Source organism: Porites lutea, chromosome 3, assembly GCF_958299795.1.
Source record: "Porites lutea chromosome 3, jaPorLute2.1, whole genome shotgun sequence".
In the NCBI taxonomy this organism is placed as follows: Eukaryota; Metazoa; Cnidaria; class Anthozoa; order Scleractinia; family Poritidae; genus Porites; species Porites lutea.
The window spans coordinates 44,128,950-44,147,222 of NC_133203.1; the positions used below are offsets into that span (position 1 = coordinate 44,128,950).

General features: G+C 36.6%; 2 protein-coding genes across 4 annotated transcripts; one reads left to right on the plus strand and one right to left on the minus strand.

The window, feature by feature from the left end:
* The first annotated feature begins 571 nt into the window (after window positions 1–571).
* Window positions 572–13,940, plus strand: LOC140931215 (leucine zipper transcription factor-like protein 1). Of its 2 annotated transcripts, none has more exons than XM_073380978.1 (12): window positions 572–724; window positions 2,663–2,784; window positions 3,972–4,166; window positions 5,977–6,043; window positions 6,147–6,224; window positions 9,042–9,107; window positions 9,247–9,333; window positions 10,059–10,112; window positions 11,160–11,219; window positions 12,417–12,461; window positions 12,563–12,666; window positions 13,738–13,940. In XM_073380978.1, exons 1-12 carry the CDS (start codon window positions 722–724, stop codon window positions 13,754–13,756), a joined length of 900 nt encoding a protein of 299 aa, XP_073237079.1. In that variant the 5' UTR covers window positions 572–721; the 3' UTR covers window positions 13,757–13,940. The 2 variants fall into 2 exon arrangements, with proteins under 2 accessions (XP_073237079.1, XP_073237078.1); XM_073380977.1 differs by having other exon boundaries at window positions 10,047–10,112; window positions 13,738–13,931.
* Window positions 13,941–14,176: 236 nt separating this feature from the next.
* LOC140931216 (ATP synthase subunit C lysine N-methyltransferase-like) lies at window positions 14,177–18,256 on the minus strand. Of its 2 annotated transcripts, XM_073380980.1 has the most exons (4): window positions 17,814–18,256; window positions 17,158–17,295; window positions 16,448–16,498; window positions 14,177–16,275 (listed from the first exon to the last, which is right to left on the minus strand). In XM_073380980.1, exons 1-4 carry the CDS (start codon window positions 18,153–18,155, stop codon window positions 16,129–16,131), a joined length of 678 nt encoding a protein of 225 aa, XP_073237081.1. In that variant the 5' UTR covers window positions 18,156–18,256; the 3' UTR covers window positions 14,177–16,128. The 2 variants fall into 2 exon arrangements, with proteins under 2 accessions (XP_073237081.1, XP_073237082.1); XM_073380981.1 differs by lacking the exon at window positions 16,448–16,498.
* Between the last annotated feature and the right edge of the window lie 17 nt (window positions 18,257–18,273).

Below are 18,273 nucleotides of genomic sequence, written 5' to 3' on the forward strand. Positions count from 1 at the left end.
GCGCTCGCGTTTCGCTCGCTCTACTATCCCTAAGGAAAAATGGGGGACCACTCGTAGTCTATGCCATTTTGGACAGAAAAGGTATTCCTTTTGTACACCTTCTATTGACAAATTGTATCCCATTCATATACATATTTAGAAGCTTGCATCCCTTTTAACCGCTGTTAATGTATTGTCTTTTAAATAGGGATGAATCACAAAAACAGAAAGCGTTTTCTCAACCTCGTTCCCAGGGTCTCTCATCTTCCCGCCCAAGAAGATGAGAGACCCTGGGAACGAGGTTGGCGTTTTCTCGCCTCCTCGCGCGCCCAAATTCCCCTTTCCCTTCCCCTTTTAACGCCTGCAACGCAGGCTACGGTCCCTGTGACATCGAGCATCATCCATATTGAGTCGTTCTTTTCCAGGCTCCACGGCAATGCTCCTATTCGCAGATTTCTTGTGTTTTTTTTTACGTTTCTTTTTTCACCCGCCTGACCCAAAATTCGACGAAAAAAAAAACATAACAATTTTAAAGGCGGGAAAGTCGCCATGTTGAAATGTTTCTGTTGCCTGGCTACCAAGCTCTTCATTTTGCCATGGCTTCGTGATGCGTCCCGGTTGGTTTTCAAGAAGGATTTATAACTTCCCTTATTCTTGTCCTTCCCACCTATTAAATCTGTAAATTAGAAATTTATTGCCGAGAATTCATACATCCCTATCTTTGGGAGCTAAAATTGCAGTTATGGTAAGTTGGTTTATTTTAATTTCACCACCTCAAAACGGGGTACTATTATGAAGTAATGATATGACAGCAGAAGCTACATGTAAGATGTTTAGTTTTCTTGAATTAAATTGTCTCACTGCAAGAGAAACCATGAAGGCTTTGTTTTAACATTTTTAAGTGTGGGAAGATTGTTTCTTGAAGTTTATATGGAAACTGCACAGATCGAACCAAGTTTAATTTTGCCGAACACTTGAATAATAAACTTATTAAGCTTAAATTATTTTCGCCTTAGTAGCAACTGTTTAATTTTGGATTACTCAACACAAAGGTGCTTGAATTGTTCGACCTACAACGTCGATTTTGTGCTTCTAATTTTGCTGTTACTGGGGGAAATGTAGTTTTAATGACGAGGCAATTTTTTAATTTATGTTTAAAGGAGCATATGCGCTTGGGCCATTATTTACAAAATACAGCTGTTTTATTCTCCTAGTATAATTCAGCAATGCAATTAAATTTATTGCCGTTCGCTTAAATTAATAAAGAGGAAAGCATATTCATTTGTATTTATTTGGTAGCAGTAGTCATAGATTAAACACAAACACAGGGGTGTTGCTGCTAGATACCGGTATGCCCAAATGTCTGGACTGCATGGTTTGTACAATCTTGAAAAGGTCTTGAAATTTACTAGCCAACCTGAAAAATCCTTGAATTCAGTTAAGGTCCTTGAAAAGTACTTGATTTCTTCATTAGGACTTGAAAAGTCCTTGAAATTCACAACCTTGTCTAAACCAGACACCTTTTTCTGTAAAATTAGATTATTTTGCCGAGGAAAGTTTGGCTCATCCTCAGTGCAAGAACCTGTTAAACTCACAGGCCTTTAAACATTTTTGTGCTTGAACGATATTTTATTTCTTTTTCTTTATTTCAAATGCTATTTCTGTACCGCAAATGCAATTGCAAGTCATACCCAGTCATTTTGCAAAGTTTTGTTGCGGAAAGTAGTATAAAATTATGTGATGAACGATGGCCGAAGAAGTTTAAATCGTAAATGACTCCATGACATGTTTTAGCCAATAGGTTGATCAAAGGGGGTTAAAGAATACCGATTTATTGGATAAATCTTCATCCTTGAAAACTGTAATTTTTCCATGAAAAGTCCTTGAAAAGTCCTTGAAATTTGTTTGCCTGGAGTTGCACGAACCATGGGACTGTTTCCCTGCTGGCAGAGGTCTCTCACGACAAGGCAAAAATGAGAGGAAGGAGATTTTACCTTGTCATGAGAGACCTCTGCTAGCAGGGAACTGGACTGTCTGTTGTCATAGCAAACACCGTAACTGATCGAAAAAATGGCCGGAGCATTTATATAATTTTAGGGGCCTGAGAGGGGGGCATTTATATAATTCATAAATAAGGGGTGTTTAAAAGAGAGAGGCAGTTACCCTAATAATTGTAATGAGCTGAACAACACTAATATACTTTCGGTGAAAATATCATGAGGTAAGAAATAGAGGAGTATCCTGTCCATCAATAATGTCTAGGCTACCTAGACATCCACCCTGCTTTTTCAAATCTCAATATTCTATGTTGTCAGAATCCTCGCTAAGGGTCCTTGTGTTGTTATTGTTGGTCTAATTTTACTTTGAACTTAGCATTGAACATGATATGATATGCAAACCCTTGTTTATCAAGTAAGAAACTGAATAGATAGGATGATCTTTCACCTTTTTGTTAATTCCTAGAATTTTGGAGTAATATATTGTCATAGGGGGTGTCCAGTAGACAAGGGATGTTTATTAGAGAAGGGCATTGTAGAGGGGCTGTTTATTAGATAAGAGGCATTTATTTGAGAGTTGGCATCTATCAGATCATTTACAATACCATGTTTTCACAAGTCATATCCCAGGTGCTTTTCAGATTGGTCTGTACAGTTGTAAGTTGATTGTACATGTTACGTTTCAGGATATTGGACTAAATGAGCATCATCAACAAATTGTAGTTAACTACCTTAGATTTGCTCGCTATGGCCGAGCACAGAGGCTTAGAGGTGTAGATGCATCTTTTGAAGAACTCAAAGATAGCAGGTACATTGTGTACATATATAGCATGTTGTGATTTAGTTTTGTTCTTTGTTTATGTTTGAGGGGAATCACCAGCAGAGCATCTGCAATAGTGACCAGAATGCTATAGACTTGAACCGGGATTTTTTTTGTTCCAATCGCCATTGTCATTCATTGGAAAACGTCATCTCAATAAATTGGTTCTGTTTCTGCATCACTTAGTTGAGGCTGGGTGCTTAAGTTGTTCAGTGGGCTCCACTTTTGGCACAGCCAGTTTGCAGATAGAGTTGTATCCTTACAGCTGTTAAATCCACTCCTCCCAGCCATGTTCATGCCGACAGAACCAGATGTTCACCTGTTACACTGACTTTAAGAAAAAGGCAGAAAACATAAGTTAGGGAGGGGTGGGGTCAGGCACAATATCCAAAGGCTAAAAGAAGCCCAGTAGCCACCAGCATGCTACCCACAAGGAGCGGATGCAACCAAGGCTTACTGATCGACCACTGACCAATAATATTAAGCTCAAATACCAGCCTAGTTTAGGAAATGAGCCTGCACTTCTCCCCCGAACAGACCCTCTCTTCTCCCTGGGAGAACCGAGAGAGCACTCATGTGGGTTTGCACCTTCTACCACTCATAATCTGATCACACACATTTTGACCTTTCAGGGTGCAAAGAAAATCATTTTTACAGCTTGCCATTCGGGCAAGCTGAAGCTAGCATTTACCAGCCCAGGCGTCATTTCAACTAGCCCCAAAAGCTTTTTGAGGAGCAGAATTGATTTCACAGTTCTTCTGTTATTTGAGCATTTTGTTATTAGAGCATTTTGACCTTCATGTCGAACTTGCCTGCACTCCCTTACCTTTGATTATTAACTCACCATTAACTTCTGCTTAAACCGGGGGGTTATCCAAGGGGGGGAGGGGGGGGTATAGCAGGACTAAACAGAGTGTTTCAAAACAAGCTTTTTGAAGTGACTCGCTGTTTTAAGCTTCAAAACCATGAAAAACTTAATTCGTTTCAATACAAGCTAGAGGGGGGTTAATATTGGGGAGGGGGTGTGGCAAGTAACAGGATGAATTTTTTTTGTTTACAGGTAGATGGACCTATACCTGGGGGTCTTATATGAGTGGGCTTACAGACTGTATAAGTTGAAGTTTATGGTAGTTTATAATATTGAGGAGTACTGTTTTTTAAAATTAAAATTGTAGACTTGTAGATGACACATACACTCTTGATGAAGTTACTGACATGCTGGATGGCCTCTGTGCTGTGGTGAGGGGAGAAGTTGAATCTGAACTTATAAATGCTGCACACACAAACGTCTTACTTCTTAGACAAGTGTTTAGTCAGGCTGAAAAATGGCATCTCAAATTGCAGGCTGATATATCTGAGCTTGAAAATAGGTACGTTTTCATACTTTTTATATAACTGGAAGGCATCATTATCCTCAACAATAGTAACTGAACGAGTGTTTGGAATAAGGCCCAGAGTGACTCGTGGTCAACTCAGCTTCTTCCTTTGAGTTAAAAGCATATGCATGGCAAATAGAAGGGGAATCATTTTTTTATCAGGCATGATGTGGAGCTCTATTCCCAGCACTCCTTTAACTGGTAAATTTGAAGTTTAGTCATGTAATAATGATGGAAAACATTCAGGGTTTTGCAAGCTTGGAACAAGGACTTTCACAAAAATTTAACCTGAGACCAGGCCGAATTTTAGTGGGTCTCGCACGTTTACATGGTTTGCACTGTTTGTTTTGCCTTGCCTGCCATTTTTTTTTTTACGTAATGAAACAAAAATGAGCCTTCTCTTGGGTTAGACACATTTCAGACCTTTAGGCTCTAAAAAAATCACAGCCCCTGGCCGGAGATGGGTATCTTAAAAACTCGCAGAACGAAGTAACAGACCGGGACCATTTGGAATGTTTGTAAAAACTCAGTATTCAGTTCTCTGGGTGTCTCAAAAATTCAGACATAGTTTTCATCTATTCTTTGTATTGTAACATCTCCAGCCAAGGAAATCATGTTTTCATTGATCTTGCTGAACAATGCTTTGCTGTGATGTTCTCGACATCTTTTTTTCGTTTCAGTAGAATGCTTTTGCTATGATTACATGACACTTGAACACAGTTGTTTGTCCACTTTAAATCTTCTTTTCACTTGCTGAAAAAATCAATAGAATTTTCAAATTCATTCAAAGGAATTCATGGCCAATTTGTTACAACTGTGCCTGTAACCCCCTAAGAGTGACCAACATTCGGTTTCTCCTTGTAGTAACACTACTCAGTCAAACATGAATGTTGTGAGAAAAAGCATTAATGTTGAAAAAAATTAATGTTAAAAATTGGTCTTTATCGGTACGCCTTTTATTCCTAGAAGTAGCAAAAGTCAGAATTTGCGAACTTTCAAAATGTCATTTATTTTATAAATTGCTGAAAAAGAAATATTTTTTATACTACTAACATGAAAGTACTGCTAAAGAGGTTTCATTTGAATGGTTACACTTAAGGATTTCATCTATGGGCTCAAACGTTAGAACCACCTTGTACAACATAATAAACAGTACCACAGGAAAGAACCACTAAGCAGCTTTCACTTAAATGATCACACTTTAGGATTTCACCCACAGACTCAAAAGTTAGAACCACCTTGTACGACATAATAAACTGTACCGCAGGAAAGGACCGCTAAGCAGCTTTCACTTAAATGATCACACTTTAGGATTTCATCCACAGACTCAAAAGTAAGAACCACCTTGTACAACATAATAAACGGTACCACAGGAAAGTACTGCTCAGTGGCAATCATTTGAATGGTCACACTTTTAAGATTTCATCCACAGACTCAAAAGTAAGAACTGCCTTGTACGACATAATAAACAGTACCGCAGGAAAGGACCGCTAAGCAGCTTTCACTTAAATGATCACACTTTAGGATTTCACCCACAGACTCAAAAGTTAGAACCACCTTGTACAACATAATAAACAGTACCACAGGAAAGTACTGCTTGATAGCTTTTATTTGAATGGTCACATTTTAGGATTTCATCCACAGACTCAAAAGTTAGAACCACCTTTGAAGATTCCATCATTGACTTTTGGAAGTGAAAAAGTTAAAAACTTGTCCTCATCAGTGCTATAGCAAATGTGTGGAGAGCAGTGGGTTAATAACTTGCACGCTTAATTTATATTAATTTTAATATCTTATTTTCCAGGGAACTTATAGAGGAAATAGCAAAGTTTGAAGAGAGAGAGTTCTCTGCCACCAAATCTACATCACAGGTAATATTAACGAGTCTTTATTTACATGCATGTAAATGACACTGTCATCTGTTTATTCCACAACTTAATAATTGTAAATTTTTTTTATTTTCTTTTCTTGCAGTCTAAGTTATCTAAGTTGTCCCAGGCAACCAAATTAGAGCCCTTAAATGAAGGCAGCGGATCAGCGTTACTTCAAATGGTGAGTGTATACAATGACCCATCAAGTAGATCAGTCATCATTATGATAGTACAACAGTATACTATAAACTTAATATAAATAAATAAATTTTAAATTTAATGAGTTTTTTTTACCCTTGTCAGTATTTGTAGCACTAATGTTAATGGGGCCAAGCAAATTCCTGAAACAAATAATTCATTCCAAACTTAACAGGTTTAAGAATCTCATCTGGTTGGAGTAAAGCAGCTACCTGTTTATAAGTGTGGCCGAGGATTTGAACACTTGACTATCTTGAACAAATCTGGCTAGCGGTCAGGGAGGGACTTGAACTTGAATAATAAGTACAGTGCTCTAACTGCTAGGCCACACTGCCTCCCTAATATCTGTGTAAGAATAAAGACTGTTAACCACAAACAGTACCATATTCTTAAACTCTTAGATGTTGTGAGGGAGATGCTTTCCCCATAAGTTATTTTTTTTAAGTTTTACTTTCCTTTGTTGCACATATCCCACAACAAAGGAAAAATGCAAGTATAAGGTACTTGTGCAATAATCATTATTATCAGCATCTTATTTATTAAAAAATAGTTCCAATCCGTTTTGTCCCACACTAGCTATGTGACATAATTATCAGAATTCTTTTCTAAATCCTCATTAAAAATTTACTAGTAAAACCTTCAGTTAGGTTCCTCATTGTTTATGAATTATTTAACATTGTAATGTTATAAGTACTTCTAAATAGTAATGCTAAAAATAGTTGGTCATGTTTCTTGTCATTTCTTGTTTGTTTTTATTAAAATTGGACTTTTTAAGAAGATTTTTCAAGAAAATGCAGATAGTAATCTTTCTGATAAATAAGATTATTGTTGGAGGAAAAGAAATGTACTAAAACTTCATGGCTTCTGCTTTGAAATTATTGTTTACCTTATGATAAACCACAGGACCTCTAATTGGCTGATGTAAATCATTATTATTGTTTCTTTTTCATTAATGAGAAATTAGCATCAAATTTGTAACTCCATGGAAACATTTGTGTTTTTGGTAGTGTCAGTATAAATTTGAAGAAAAAAATCAAAGGCTTCCTAAAATTCTATTAGTTCTTTGAATTCCCTTGGAGACCTAGTCTAGGATTGATACTGGTTTTCTAAGTTACAACCATGATTCTTCTGCAAATATCAGAAAAAGAACTCTTAACCGAGTTGATCCGTGATCAGCAAAAGGTGAATAATTCTATATCTTCATTGCATCTACGTGAGATGGTTTAGACATGTACTAGTCATTATTACAATGTAATTCTTATTAGGTACTTTTTTAAAACATCTTTATTTGTTTTACACATGTATGAGTTCCTTCACAAGAAAGAACTCATTTGTTTGGGTCATATTTGCATTGTTGCTTAGGTTTACAAAATGATCAAATGCAAATAGTTCTAATCTGTAGTTAAGATCTAGGACAATTAAGACATTTGTCTGTTAAAGTTAGTGTAATGCTTTACTCTTGTATTATTTGGTCATTTTCCCTCTCTGATTTACTGGCTCACTGATTTCTTTAATTTCTCTCTGTGATATTAAAATCCTGATCCGCAAAGATTCTCAACACTATCCCAGGTCCTTTTTTCCACTAAATCCGATAATGAAATCTTGCCATATTCCTGAACATGCATTTCCAAAAAATTTCACCAGAAATTTCACCATTTTCGGACATTTCCATTGTGTGGATTTCTCTTTAAATTGTTTGTGGAATGGATTGCTAATAGTAAAAAACTGATAAAATTTAATCAATCAACCAGTGATTCTACAAAGTGCCTAGTCTGTGGATTTTTCCAAATCTACAAGTTTAGTGTTGAAATTTTGTATGTAATGGCCCCTTTGCAGAATAAGGTCACTTGGTGCAAAAAACACCTTGCCGGGTGGCCAATGACTGAGAGGGGCAAGAAAAACAAAGACATTACATCATTCAAAAAGCTAACATCCTTTCTTTTCCACTGCGGTGCCATATCCAGCAAGGTGTTTTTTAGTACCGTGTGACCGTATCCTTCGAAGGACCCTCTCCTAAGAATTCAAAGTTTTCTGGGAATCAGTTTGAAAATAGGGCATTGCTACTCTGGATCACATGTCTCAGCTATCCACTGCTTTGTAATATGTAAAAATTATATTGTCTTAAGGCTGAATACTACAGGTGTTATGTTCTATATTGTGGTTTAACCCTTTCACTGCCAAATGTGGCCAAAGGCAAGTTTCGACGAAATTTCCAAGTTTCGTTTTCCAAAATTGTGAGAAACAAATAGCATCATGTGAAAGTAAAGGCAGAGAGCTTTCATTTGAATGGTCACATCATAGGATTTCGTCCACAGACTCAAAAGTTAGAGTCACCTTACAAAACTCCATCAAACACTCTAGCAGTAAAAGGGTTAATAGTCGTAAGGGGAGCGGGAGCAAGGGTGGCGCAGTGGTGAGAGCACTCGCCTTCCACTAATGTAGCCCTGGTTCAAATCCTGGCATCAATGCCATACATTGTATGTGGGTTGAGTTTGTTGCTGGTTCTCTCCTTTGCTCAAAGAGGTTTTTCTCTAGGTACTTTGGTTTTCCCCTCTCCTCACATAAAACCAACTTTTCCAAAATCCAATTCAGCCACGAATGGTAGACAAAGAACCGATGTCATTATATGCTACTTCTAAATCGCTCTTTATTTCATTATTTTATTTACATATTTAAATGGCCTAGTACTGTATGTACAGTATTTTACTTTTATTTTAGTACTTTAAATAAAAGATAGATACTTCTGTTGATGTGTATCTATGCTGATTTTTGTTGATTGATGCTTCTTTTTTTGGCACAGGAAATTAATCGATTAAATGAAGAAAATACAAAGCTTAGAGAAAGGATGAAAACCTTAGAAGGCAAGGTGAGATGAAATTAAAGTTTAACTTAACTTATTTAAATATTGGAACCTCAAAGTTTTACCTTGCGTGCTTGATTAAATTCTAAAAAGTAGTGAAAGTCAATTTTGCCATGAGAAAAAAAATTATTCTTTTACTTTTTAGGCCACAAGTGCTATTGGAGAAAGAAGTAAACTCCAAGCAGATCTTGAAAGTACACAAGCTGCATTAAAATCCAAAGGAAATGCCAAGGTACAGTGTATCATGATCTAATTATTAGTAAGAATACACTTGCAGAATGCTACATTTGGGCGTAGGGTTGGTCCAGTGGTAATTGCCTCCCATCAAAGTGGCTGGCCGATGTTTACGTCCCAGAACCAATGCTTGTTTGAACTGGTTGCTGGTTCTATTCTTTGCTTCAATATGTTTTTCTTTTCTCCAAAACCACGTCCAAATTCCAATTTGATGAGGAGAATTCATGTCTCCAATTATTTTGGGCCACTGGCTTATCAGTTTCTGAGACTGTCTTGTTTAAAAACTAAGGGTACATTCGTTTGAGATGATCTGGATCAGGATCAGTGATCCGAGATCTCTTGGATCATGGTAGATCAAAATGAACCAATGAATCCTTGTCCAGAGTGGATTCATCAGTTCATTATTTTGATTTACCATGACCCGAGTGATCTGTGATCACTGATCCTGATCCAGATCATCCCAAAGGAATGCACCCTAACATTATTAAGAGGATGACTGTCAAGACAGTTGCAGAAACTACCAAGCCAGTAGCCCTAACTAATAATATTGGAAAGTTTTTTATTTGCCATAAAAAATGGATTCTTACTGGTCAATGCTAGTTACCTAAGGCTATATAATTATTACAATATTACCTTATTCTTTTAAAATGTTTACTAGTTGACTGTTGATAGCCATATTTATGTCCATGTTGATGTGATTTTGCTTTTCAGTCTTATGGCAAGGAAATGGCAGAACTTGAGGAACAGATGGCTGCAGCCAAAATGGATTTAAAAAGGGTAAATAGTTATGAACAGTATGAATAAATGAATGAATGAATAAACTTTATTCAAGTCATATCTTACCACTTCACCCAGCTGTGTGTAACATCAATCCTGGTGCTTCTCTGATAATCATCTTCATCTGTTTAGATGTTGAACAATGACACATCAGCCTGGTTGTCAATAAGATTTCATATTGCTGGGTAAATACAACAAGTAGGTGCAGAATGAAATAGCTATGGGTTTCTTTTGGTTCTATATTTCTTCTATTTTCCTTTGAAAGTTGCTGGGGGGAAATCCCCGGCCCCTGCCTCTTAATGACAGCCCTGCTGATGCCCAAATTGTCTTCAAAATCTTGTCCAAATACATGAGTGATTCCTTCAAACTGGCCAGAGATACACACAAACAACATAATAATGACCAGGATAAATTTGAATGAAAATCTTGTGTTACTACCAACTAGTACTGCTTACATTTCTTAGTGTTTAGTGTAAACTTTTGTTTCAGAAAATAGGGAGAAAATTGGATGATCCAAAATACAATTTAATAAAAAGAATAAGTCAAACTCATTTCTCATTAGTCCTGTGCGTACCTGCATCCCAAAGAATACTAATGTGTTCAAAGTTTTTGATAGATTTAACACTGCTTTATAGGAATATTAAAGATATACAACATTAATTTTATTCTTTTCTTTAAGAGCCCTTGTGGCCATTTTAAAACTTTGCTCTGTCTTTCGAATCTTAGTGTTTCAGATCTCAGTAAAATTTGGCAGGACTTTAATAAAACTTTTGTAGAAGTGTCTCTTTAATGTTAAAATAAATCTGACTTGAGTTTTGAATCTACTATTCCCTATTCTTATTCAACATTATAATGTAAATTATGTTTGGAGGCAATCATTTGTGTTCTCATGTAAGGCAAAAAAATAAAAAGAAATAGAATAAAGAAAATAAAAAATAAATAAATAAAAAATGAAAACTTTAATTTATGGTAGGTCTCTAAAAATTGGATTATAATTTCCTGCAAATGCTAGTGGGAGCTATCTTTTCAATGTTTTTTGTTCTGTAGGCAAAAGATAAAGGCTCATCTCATGCTGCGTCACTGGAAGAGGAATTAACCAGCAGCAAGGTATGAATTTATTTATTATTAACATAAAGATTGACTTTCCCATGAATTTGTTGTGGTTCAGTTTTATCCTTGGTGTAAATTTCATTTTCCTTTGTTTTAAGCACATCGTTATCATTAATTTGTTATCATACCCAAATTTAAACCAAGGATAATATCTAACCTCAACCTATTCACTGGATTTAAAATTCACAATAATATTTCTTAGTCATTGCACACATTCCAGTCCTAGCGGTATATACAGCTATTTCAAGAAAGGTTGTCGCAAAAAGTGCATGCGACAATCCCGAAAGGTATTGCAGGTGGTTTTCAGTTCACTGTTCTTCAAAGAAATTTGCAACAATGGGTCGAGAGGCCATGGACTGTTTGCGAGTGCTAAAGGAAAGCAACAAAAGTAGGTTTGACAGCTAGTGTCAGAAACATTGTATTGGTCATACCCCATATTACCTTTCCGGATTGTTGTGTGCACATTTTTTTCGACAGCCTTCTCAAAATAGTTGTATGCAGGATGTTTGTCACGTGACCCTAGTCTTGTGGCCTCTTTCTGTAATTCATTGGAGGAGAATTGATTTGGACTAGTAACCAGGGCCCAATATTTTATTGTTTGAGGGCCGATTAGCGCTAACTCGGAGTTAAATTTTAATGTAGGTTTCTTTTTCGTTTGTTTAACAATATTTTCTCTGATTTTCCCTATTCTTTTCAGAGCATCCAATCACCAAATTGCAGACCAAAGGAATTAAACTAAATTTGCTTTTTCAGGGTCTATATCTGAATTCAAATTTCGCACTAACCGTGGGTTATCTTAACCCTGCTTTGAACAACCTGGCCCAGAGGGTTACAGGTTCAACTCTGGTTGTGGGTACTCAAAATGTTTTCTTCCGAGATGTTATATACCTATGTTGCTGAATTAAAAAAATCTCTATGAGGTATTTATTAAGAGTTTTTCTGATAAAAATCTTGGATCTATGGGCTGGCACATTAAAATTTACAGTTCCAGAAAAATAATATAAGTTATCCTCCTCTGGCGGCTGGCTCATTACAAAGTGTAGTGTATCAGACTTAATAAGGCATATCTCAAATACTGCAAGAGGCTGAGTTGATGAATGATGTTGATGATGGTGATAATCAATGTTGATCATTGTTATTGGGCCGATATTTACCGCTAAATCTGCTGCTAAAAAATGATCTTCTTTCTTGTAGCATGAGATCTTGAAGCTTCAGCATGATCTTGAAGAAGCACAAAAGGTTGGTGTTACCAAAATTATGAAAACAAAAATTTAGTAATATCAAATTAGTTTTGAATGTTGAAGAAGCCTTTCTCATAAAATAACCTCTGTTGTTCCCAGGATCTTACGAAGAAGTTTAATGAAACAACTCAATACAAGAATATGAAGCAGATGTTAACATCAAAGAATGACCAGATAAAAGACTTACGTGGGCGATTACGAAAGTGAGTACAACCATTTTAAATAGTAGTCAAAATGTCACTGGTAAAATTTAATTTTTATGAGCCATCTTGTTAGATCAGTTTCAATTTTATGAAGTTTCACAAAACTGAATTCCCAATGCATTTAGAATTAGTTGTAATGTATGAAAAGAACATTCATGCACAAACAGCCAAAAAATGAATGCAAAGGATTTTGTGCAGAAACAGAAAAACATAAAGTAAGCAAAACTGTAGATAGAGTATGATTTGTATGCTTATTCATTCTTGAATAGCAGAGATCTATTTTATGCCTTAGGTGAAGTGTGCTCTGAAATGTTGCTGTTTTCCTTTCTACAAATCTAGGGGCTAGTCGTTTTTAACCTGTAGGGGCTGGGGGCTGGCTTTTTTTGAAAATGTTTAGAATATTTTGGAACCGACCCACTCACCTCATCCTAGATTTTTAGAAAAACCCCCATAAGTTTGACATAATTTATTGTGAAAGTGACTGCCCCACCCACCTGATTGCTGAGAAAACTACGAATGTTCTCGTTCCAAATCGTGCCAAAGTTCAACACATTTATCTTAGTACAGTTGTCTTGGTAAGATTGGTGTTTACTATTGACAGCTGTTACATTCAGTTTCAATTCACACTCGTTACAGTAACAGCTGCCAACAAATGCTTTGCCTTGTACGATACGATCATTTTAAAAGCGCGTATGTCACACAGTGATTCTATTGATGTGCATACTAAATTTAGTACTACTGTTCTTCTAAACTGCATTTTTCTAATTTGACAAGTTGTATTGCGGTTTTGATTTTGAACAGACAGCTAAAAGAAGGATATGGCTTTTTACCACTTTTATGAAATTTATTAAAAGACCCCCAATGTAACGCTCCCATATCTGAAAACGACGCCCCAAAACAAATAAATATTTTGAAAATGATTCCCCTGCAAACTGGGCAACCGACACTCACAGGTAAAAAATGACCAGCCCCCTAGTACCTCAAACTTTTTTCAGGTGACACCTTCCCACTGGAAGGTGAGTTGAGGAAGGTTTTTCAGGAGAGACCTAACACTCTCTTGTTATCTTCTAGGTATGAGCCTGATGCTTGAGTTGCGCCGATATGTTTCAACTTTCAGAGAAGAGTTACAATTAACATGCAGGATGATAAAATGTGTTGATGCAAGACAAACCCTCCAAGCCTTGCAGGCTGTTGATTAAAAGCAAATGATGGTCTTGCACTATTTATGCTTCATAGACACAGCACCACTTGTAGCTTAAATTGTAGCTGTGGTTATCTAACATAGTTCTGCACTTTGTAAAGTACTTAGGGTGTCATCTGTAAGGAATTCCTTTAACCGAGCCTGTAGCCAGTATAGAGGTGCTGACGTAGTTGCACTTTTAGTAAAAAATGATAGGTGGCATACATGTAGCAAGTATTCCCATGGGTGGAGAGCAAAAAGGTGAGGAGGGGGTTTGGGGGGTCATCCAAACCCTGAACTCGAATTTTTTGCTCTTACTTCAACTTTCATTCCTTGCGGGCACCTGGACTCTTACTTTGCAGGTTTTTTGTTTTTGATTTTATAAAACTGCTGCATTAGGGTTAAGGGTTAAAGTAATTCCCTTGAAAAGGATGTGCTACCTAGATTTTTTTCCAACTTGGCACACTTGTCAGCCATATATACAACTTTCAAAAACTGCAATAAAAAGATAGGGTCACCATGCTTGTTTTTGCCTTGTGTGCCCTTAATTTTGAGTGTTTTTTAGCTGTTATCAAAATTGCTATTAAAAGCATCAGGATTACAAAAGGGGCCTTTGGTACCTCTTTTTAGGTGACTGATAAAAAATCACCACGATCTTTGAAGTCCCAATTTTTATGTGCAGTGGGTAACACACAGTGCAAAACAAGGGAATTACCTTAAGGTTCAGTTGTTCTTTATCGCGTTCTTCTTTGAAGAACATTTTTATAGACACATATAAGAATAGCATTGTAACAACTGCTTTATTCTACTGGAAACCTTAGTAAAAGTTCTCCAAGTTGAAAGACTTGAACTAAACTAAATTTTGATGGATTTTTTGTCTCTGTCAATAGATGCCCTTTTAGTGGCAGATTTGACTGTATAAGAAATATCTTGGATTTGTAAACTCCATCAGGTCAGATAGAGACTAAAAAGAGCGATTTATATATTTTATATTATATAAACACCAATAGAATACCAGGTTTCCTTTCACATGGAATCATGATTGAATTATCTTCACATGTAAAAATAACATGATTTCTTCACATGTGAAAAGGTCATCCCCAAAACATTGCACCTTTTGCAGCCAAACAATATCAAAGTGAAATGGTTTAGTATTGCATTGGTGTTAATGTAATAAACAGAACATTACATGGCGCCTTGGAGGTACAAAATTTCTCCTTTCCCCTTCTCATGTTAAAAAAATAAAATTAAACTCTCAAAGAGAAATTTTGCATCACAGTGTTGCCATGTAATATCCTCTATATCACATAATAAAAATTGTACTAAACATTTTTCACACAACCTTTCTTTTTGTTTCTATCTTATTATAAGAGCTTTGTATAATTTTTTTCCCTTCAGTTTACCACCTAAACATAAAACTTTTGATAATCTCTGAGATTGTAGGTTTTAGAAAGCAGTAATTTATTGTCCCTGATATGTACTTTATATTCTTTTTTAACTATAACATTGTGAATTGTAAGTAAGAAATAATGGCAATGCCTTTGAAACTAAGCTTGTTGATAATTTATGGTGTCCTAAAATCAGAAGATTTTGCTGTAAGTAATAGCTTACTCAAATTTTGATGCTTTTCTGTCTGATGTTAGTGTAAATGTGTACTGTTAAAAATAAACTCTCTGCCATCACAAACTGGTGCAACAGAATCGTTTTCCTATAGTCCTGTTTTCATCCATAAAACAACTTGAAAGTAGAATTCCTCTAAGTAAGATCTTGGGCACAGGGACTTGAAGATACCAGTGTGTTACACAGGATACCCACACTACTGTAGCTTAGCACAGGGATACAGTCTGAAAGGGCCCAGTCTATTGTGACATTTCAGTACTGCCAGAGACAGGATCCAAGTGTTGCAAGTATAAGTGCTCACAAGCCACTAGCCTGCATAGCAAGTGTTTCCGTGTGGTTTCGGAGCAAAGCGAGATTTTCGATTTTGGCCGTGCGAAAAATGGAACAAGAGCCAAGAAATGAAAGAGGGTGGTCTTTGACTCTCCTTCCTCGTTTTTTGCACCAAAACCGCACGGAAATGCTTGCTACGCAGGCTGACAAGCCACAGGATTTCAATTTAAGATTACTGTGGTCCTAGATAACTAGAGTAAATTGACTTTGTTTTGATCACAAAATTCAGATTACAGTATTATAAAGAATGCTGCCAAATACTGCACATGAATGAAAACTTGCTTTTAAGCACTGATGAACTATTGATAGGTATCTTCAGTCGTTATGTATAATTATTTTTGTTTTTGATACAACCATACACTGTCAATCCCTTCTTCAATGACTTTTGTTGGTTTCCAGTTTGGTAGTGGAAAACGAAATGCAAGCACTTCAGCATCATCTTTCAGTTCCACTTGGAATTTTGCCTCAAGCTTTTGCATCTATAATGAAAAAAAAAATGACAGTGAAGTTTATAATCATAGTCATATCAAAATGTGATAGAGGTCTAATATAATGAACATTACTGGTACATTAAACATTTAAAATGCTTGAAAATGAGAGGCAATACACATTCTGCTAAATAGGCACACTTGTGTTATTAACAACATTTACCATTTCAGAGACTCCAAATATTATAATTTTGTTGAAAGTTGAAAGGTCAACCTGAAAAGGAAATCGATGAACCTGTTAAGAATTTCAGTAAAATAAAGCCCATAATTAAAAAGCCTGAACAAAAAACTCTCCACACACTATAATCCACCTCCCTTCATTTCTTTTGCTTCCTGTCCTACGACACACAGGCTACTTCAGCAGATTACAATTATGCATGTATTGGGGTTGGGGTGAGCTTCCTTGTCGGGTGTGGTGGGTTTAGGAGGAGGGGGAGGAGGGAGGGTGGTAGTGGGGTAGCACAAAGAGAAAATCTTCAGATTTCAGATTTGCAGAGGTTTTCACCTCTCTGATAATCTTTAATACCGAAAGGAATAAAGGAAAGAAAATTTGTGGGGAGTTGATAAAAAATGAGGACTTCAACAAAGGTCATGTATCTTGAGTGACCATGTCTTTTCTGAGCACACATATTTGAAGTACAACACCATAAATAACACAGTACGTCAAGGGTCAATAATTATTGGCACACCCATTTTTAATTTGATTCCTCAGCCATTAGTCAAGCAGGTACATGTAAGAACTGAACAATTTTCATCAGTACATTGTCCAAATCAGAGGAGAGTTTGATTGGAACTAAGATTAGAAAAGCATAAGTATATTATGATAGGCCAGGTAGTACATACTGTTAGTCAACATGTTTTGTTAATTCCTACCTTCCACAAGTCAGCCCTTGAAAATGTGGCCTTCCCATGTAGCCCTTGTAACCTGGCCTGTATCCTTGAATACCAGACAAGCCACTGATTGAGCTCATAACCATGAGCTTGGTAGCCATGTTTGGCTGCAGCTATTACCTGTCAATCAGAAACATATATGAATATGCCAACTCTCTTGGATTGTCCAGTAAATGAGAATGAGGTGTGTATAAGTTGCAGACGCAGATTACCCAAGTTACCGTAAAATTCCAAAAATAAGCCCTGGGGTTTATATTTTTCAAGGGCATTTTTTGAGGGGCTTGTTTTTGGAGGGGCTTATATTCGGAGGGGCTTATCTACGGAGGGAAATTTGCATATTTTCAAAATCGATTGGGCTAGCCATATAGTTGGAAGTAAATTTACCGTTTTTACTTTGTTATACTTTGTATTTGAGGGCAATTTTCCAAGTACAAGCCCCCGGGGGGTTTATATTTGGAGGGGCGATTTAACGGAGGGTTTTTTGCGTTACCGGTTTGGGGGGCTTATATTTGGAGGGGCTTATACATGGAGGGGCTTATTTTCGGAATTTTGCGGTATACCTAAGGTTTAAGAAGATTGCGTGACTGGTCGACTGCAGAGGATTTTAGATGAAAATGTAGTTTTGAATAAATACAAACCACTCTTCCATCCCCACTGCCTAAGTCTACAAGCTTTGGTCCCGGACATTTGGAGACTTGAGCCATTAGTAAAATATTAGAAATTTGCCTTTCTGTAGCTGGAACATAAGGCAAGCAGATTTTCCGTAACGCAGGCGTGACAAACGGTGTCGTGACCAGAACAAGTCCAATTGCCGCTGCACCTGTCACACCTAGAATAACCTTTCCCAACTTGGAAGATGTTCTTGAGTGCCTATTATCCTGCTGTTGCTCTAATCCCAGCATATCATCAGAACTTATCTCTGTCTTTGACATTCTTCCAGAGGATCGCGATCGTTCAATAATAGAAGGACAACATGGCATATCGGGAAAGTTATTTACGGGTATGGAATTTTCATAGCTTCGACTCTTTTACACTGGCCAAGTTTTCATCTACATATTACATCGAAATGTATCTGGAATAAGTCAATGAGCCCGTAGT

Excerpts from the sequence above, each read along its gene's own strand:
- LOC140931215 (XM_073380977.1), top strand. Across the intron at positions 4,167-5,976 it reads ATATCTGAGCTTGAAAATAG|GGAACTTATAGAGGAAATAG; the intron begins GTACGTTTTCAT and ends CTTATTTTCCAG. Across the intron at positions 11,220-12,416 it reads AGGAATTAACCAGCAGCAAG|CATGAGATCTTGAAGCTTCA; the intron begins GTATGAATTTAT and ends TCTTTCTTGTAG.
- LOC140931216 (XM_073380980.1), bottom strand. The coding sequence starts at position 18,155 with ATGCCATGTTGTCCTTCTATTATTGAACGATCGCGATCCTCTGGAAGA. Across the intron at positions 17,296-17,813 it reads GCAGTGGGGATGGAAGAGTG|GTAATAGCTGCAGCCAAACA; the intron begins GTTTGTATTTAT and ends TCTGATTGACAG. Across the intron at positions 16,499-17,157 it reads CAAGGGCTGACTTGTGGAAG|GTTGACCTTTCAACTTTCAA; the intron begins GTAGGAATTAAC and ends TTTCCTTTTCAG.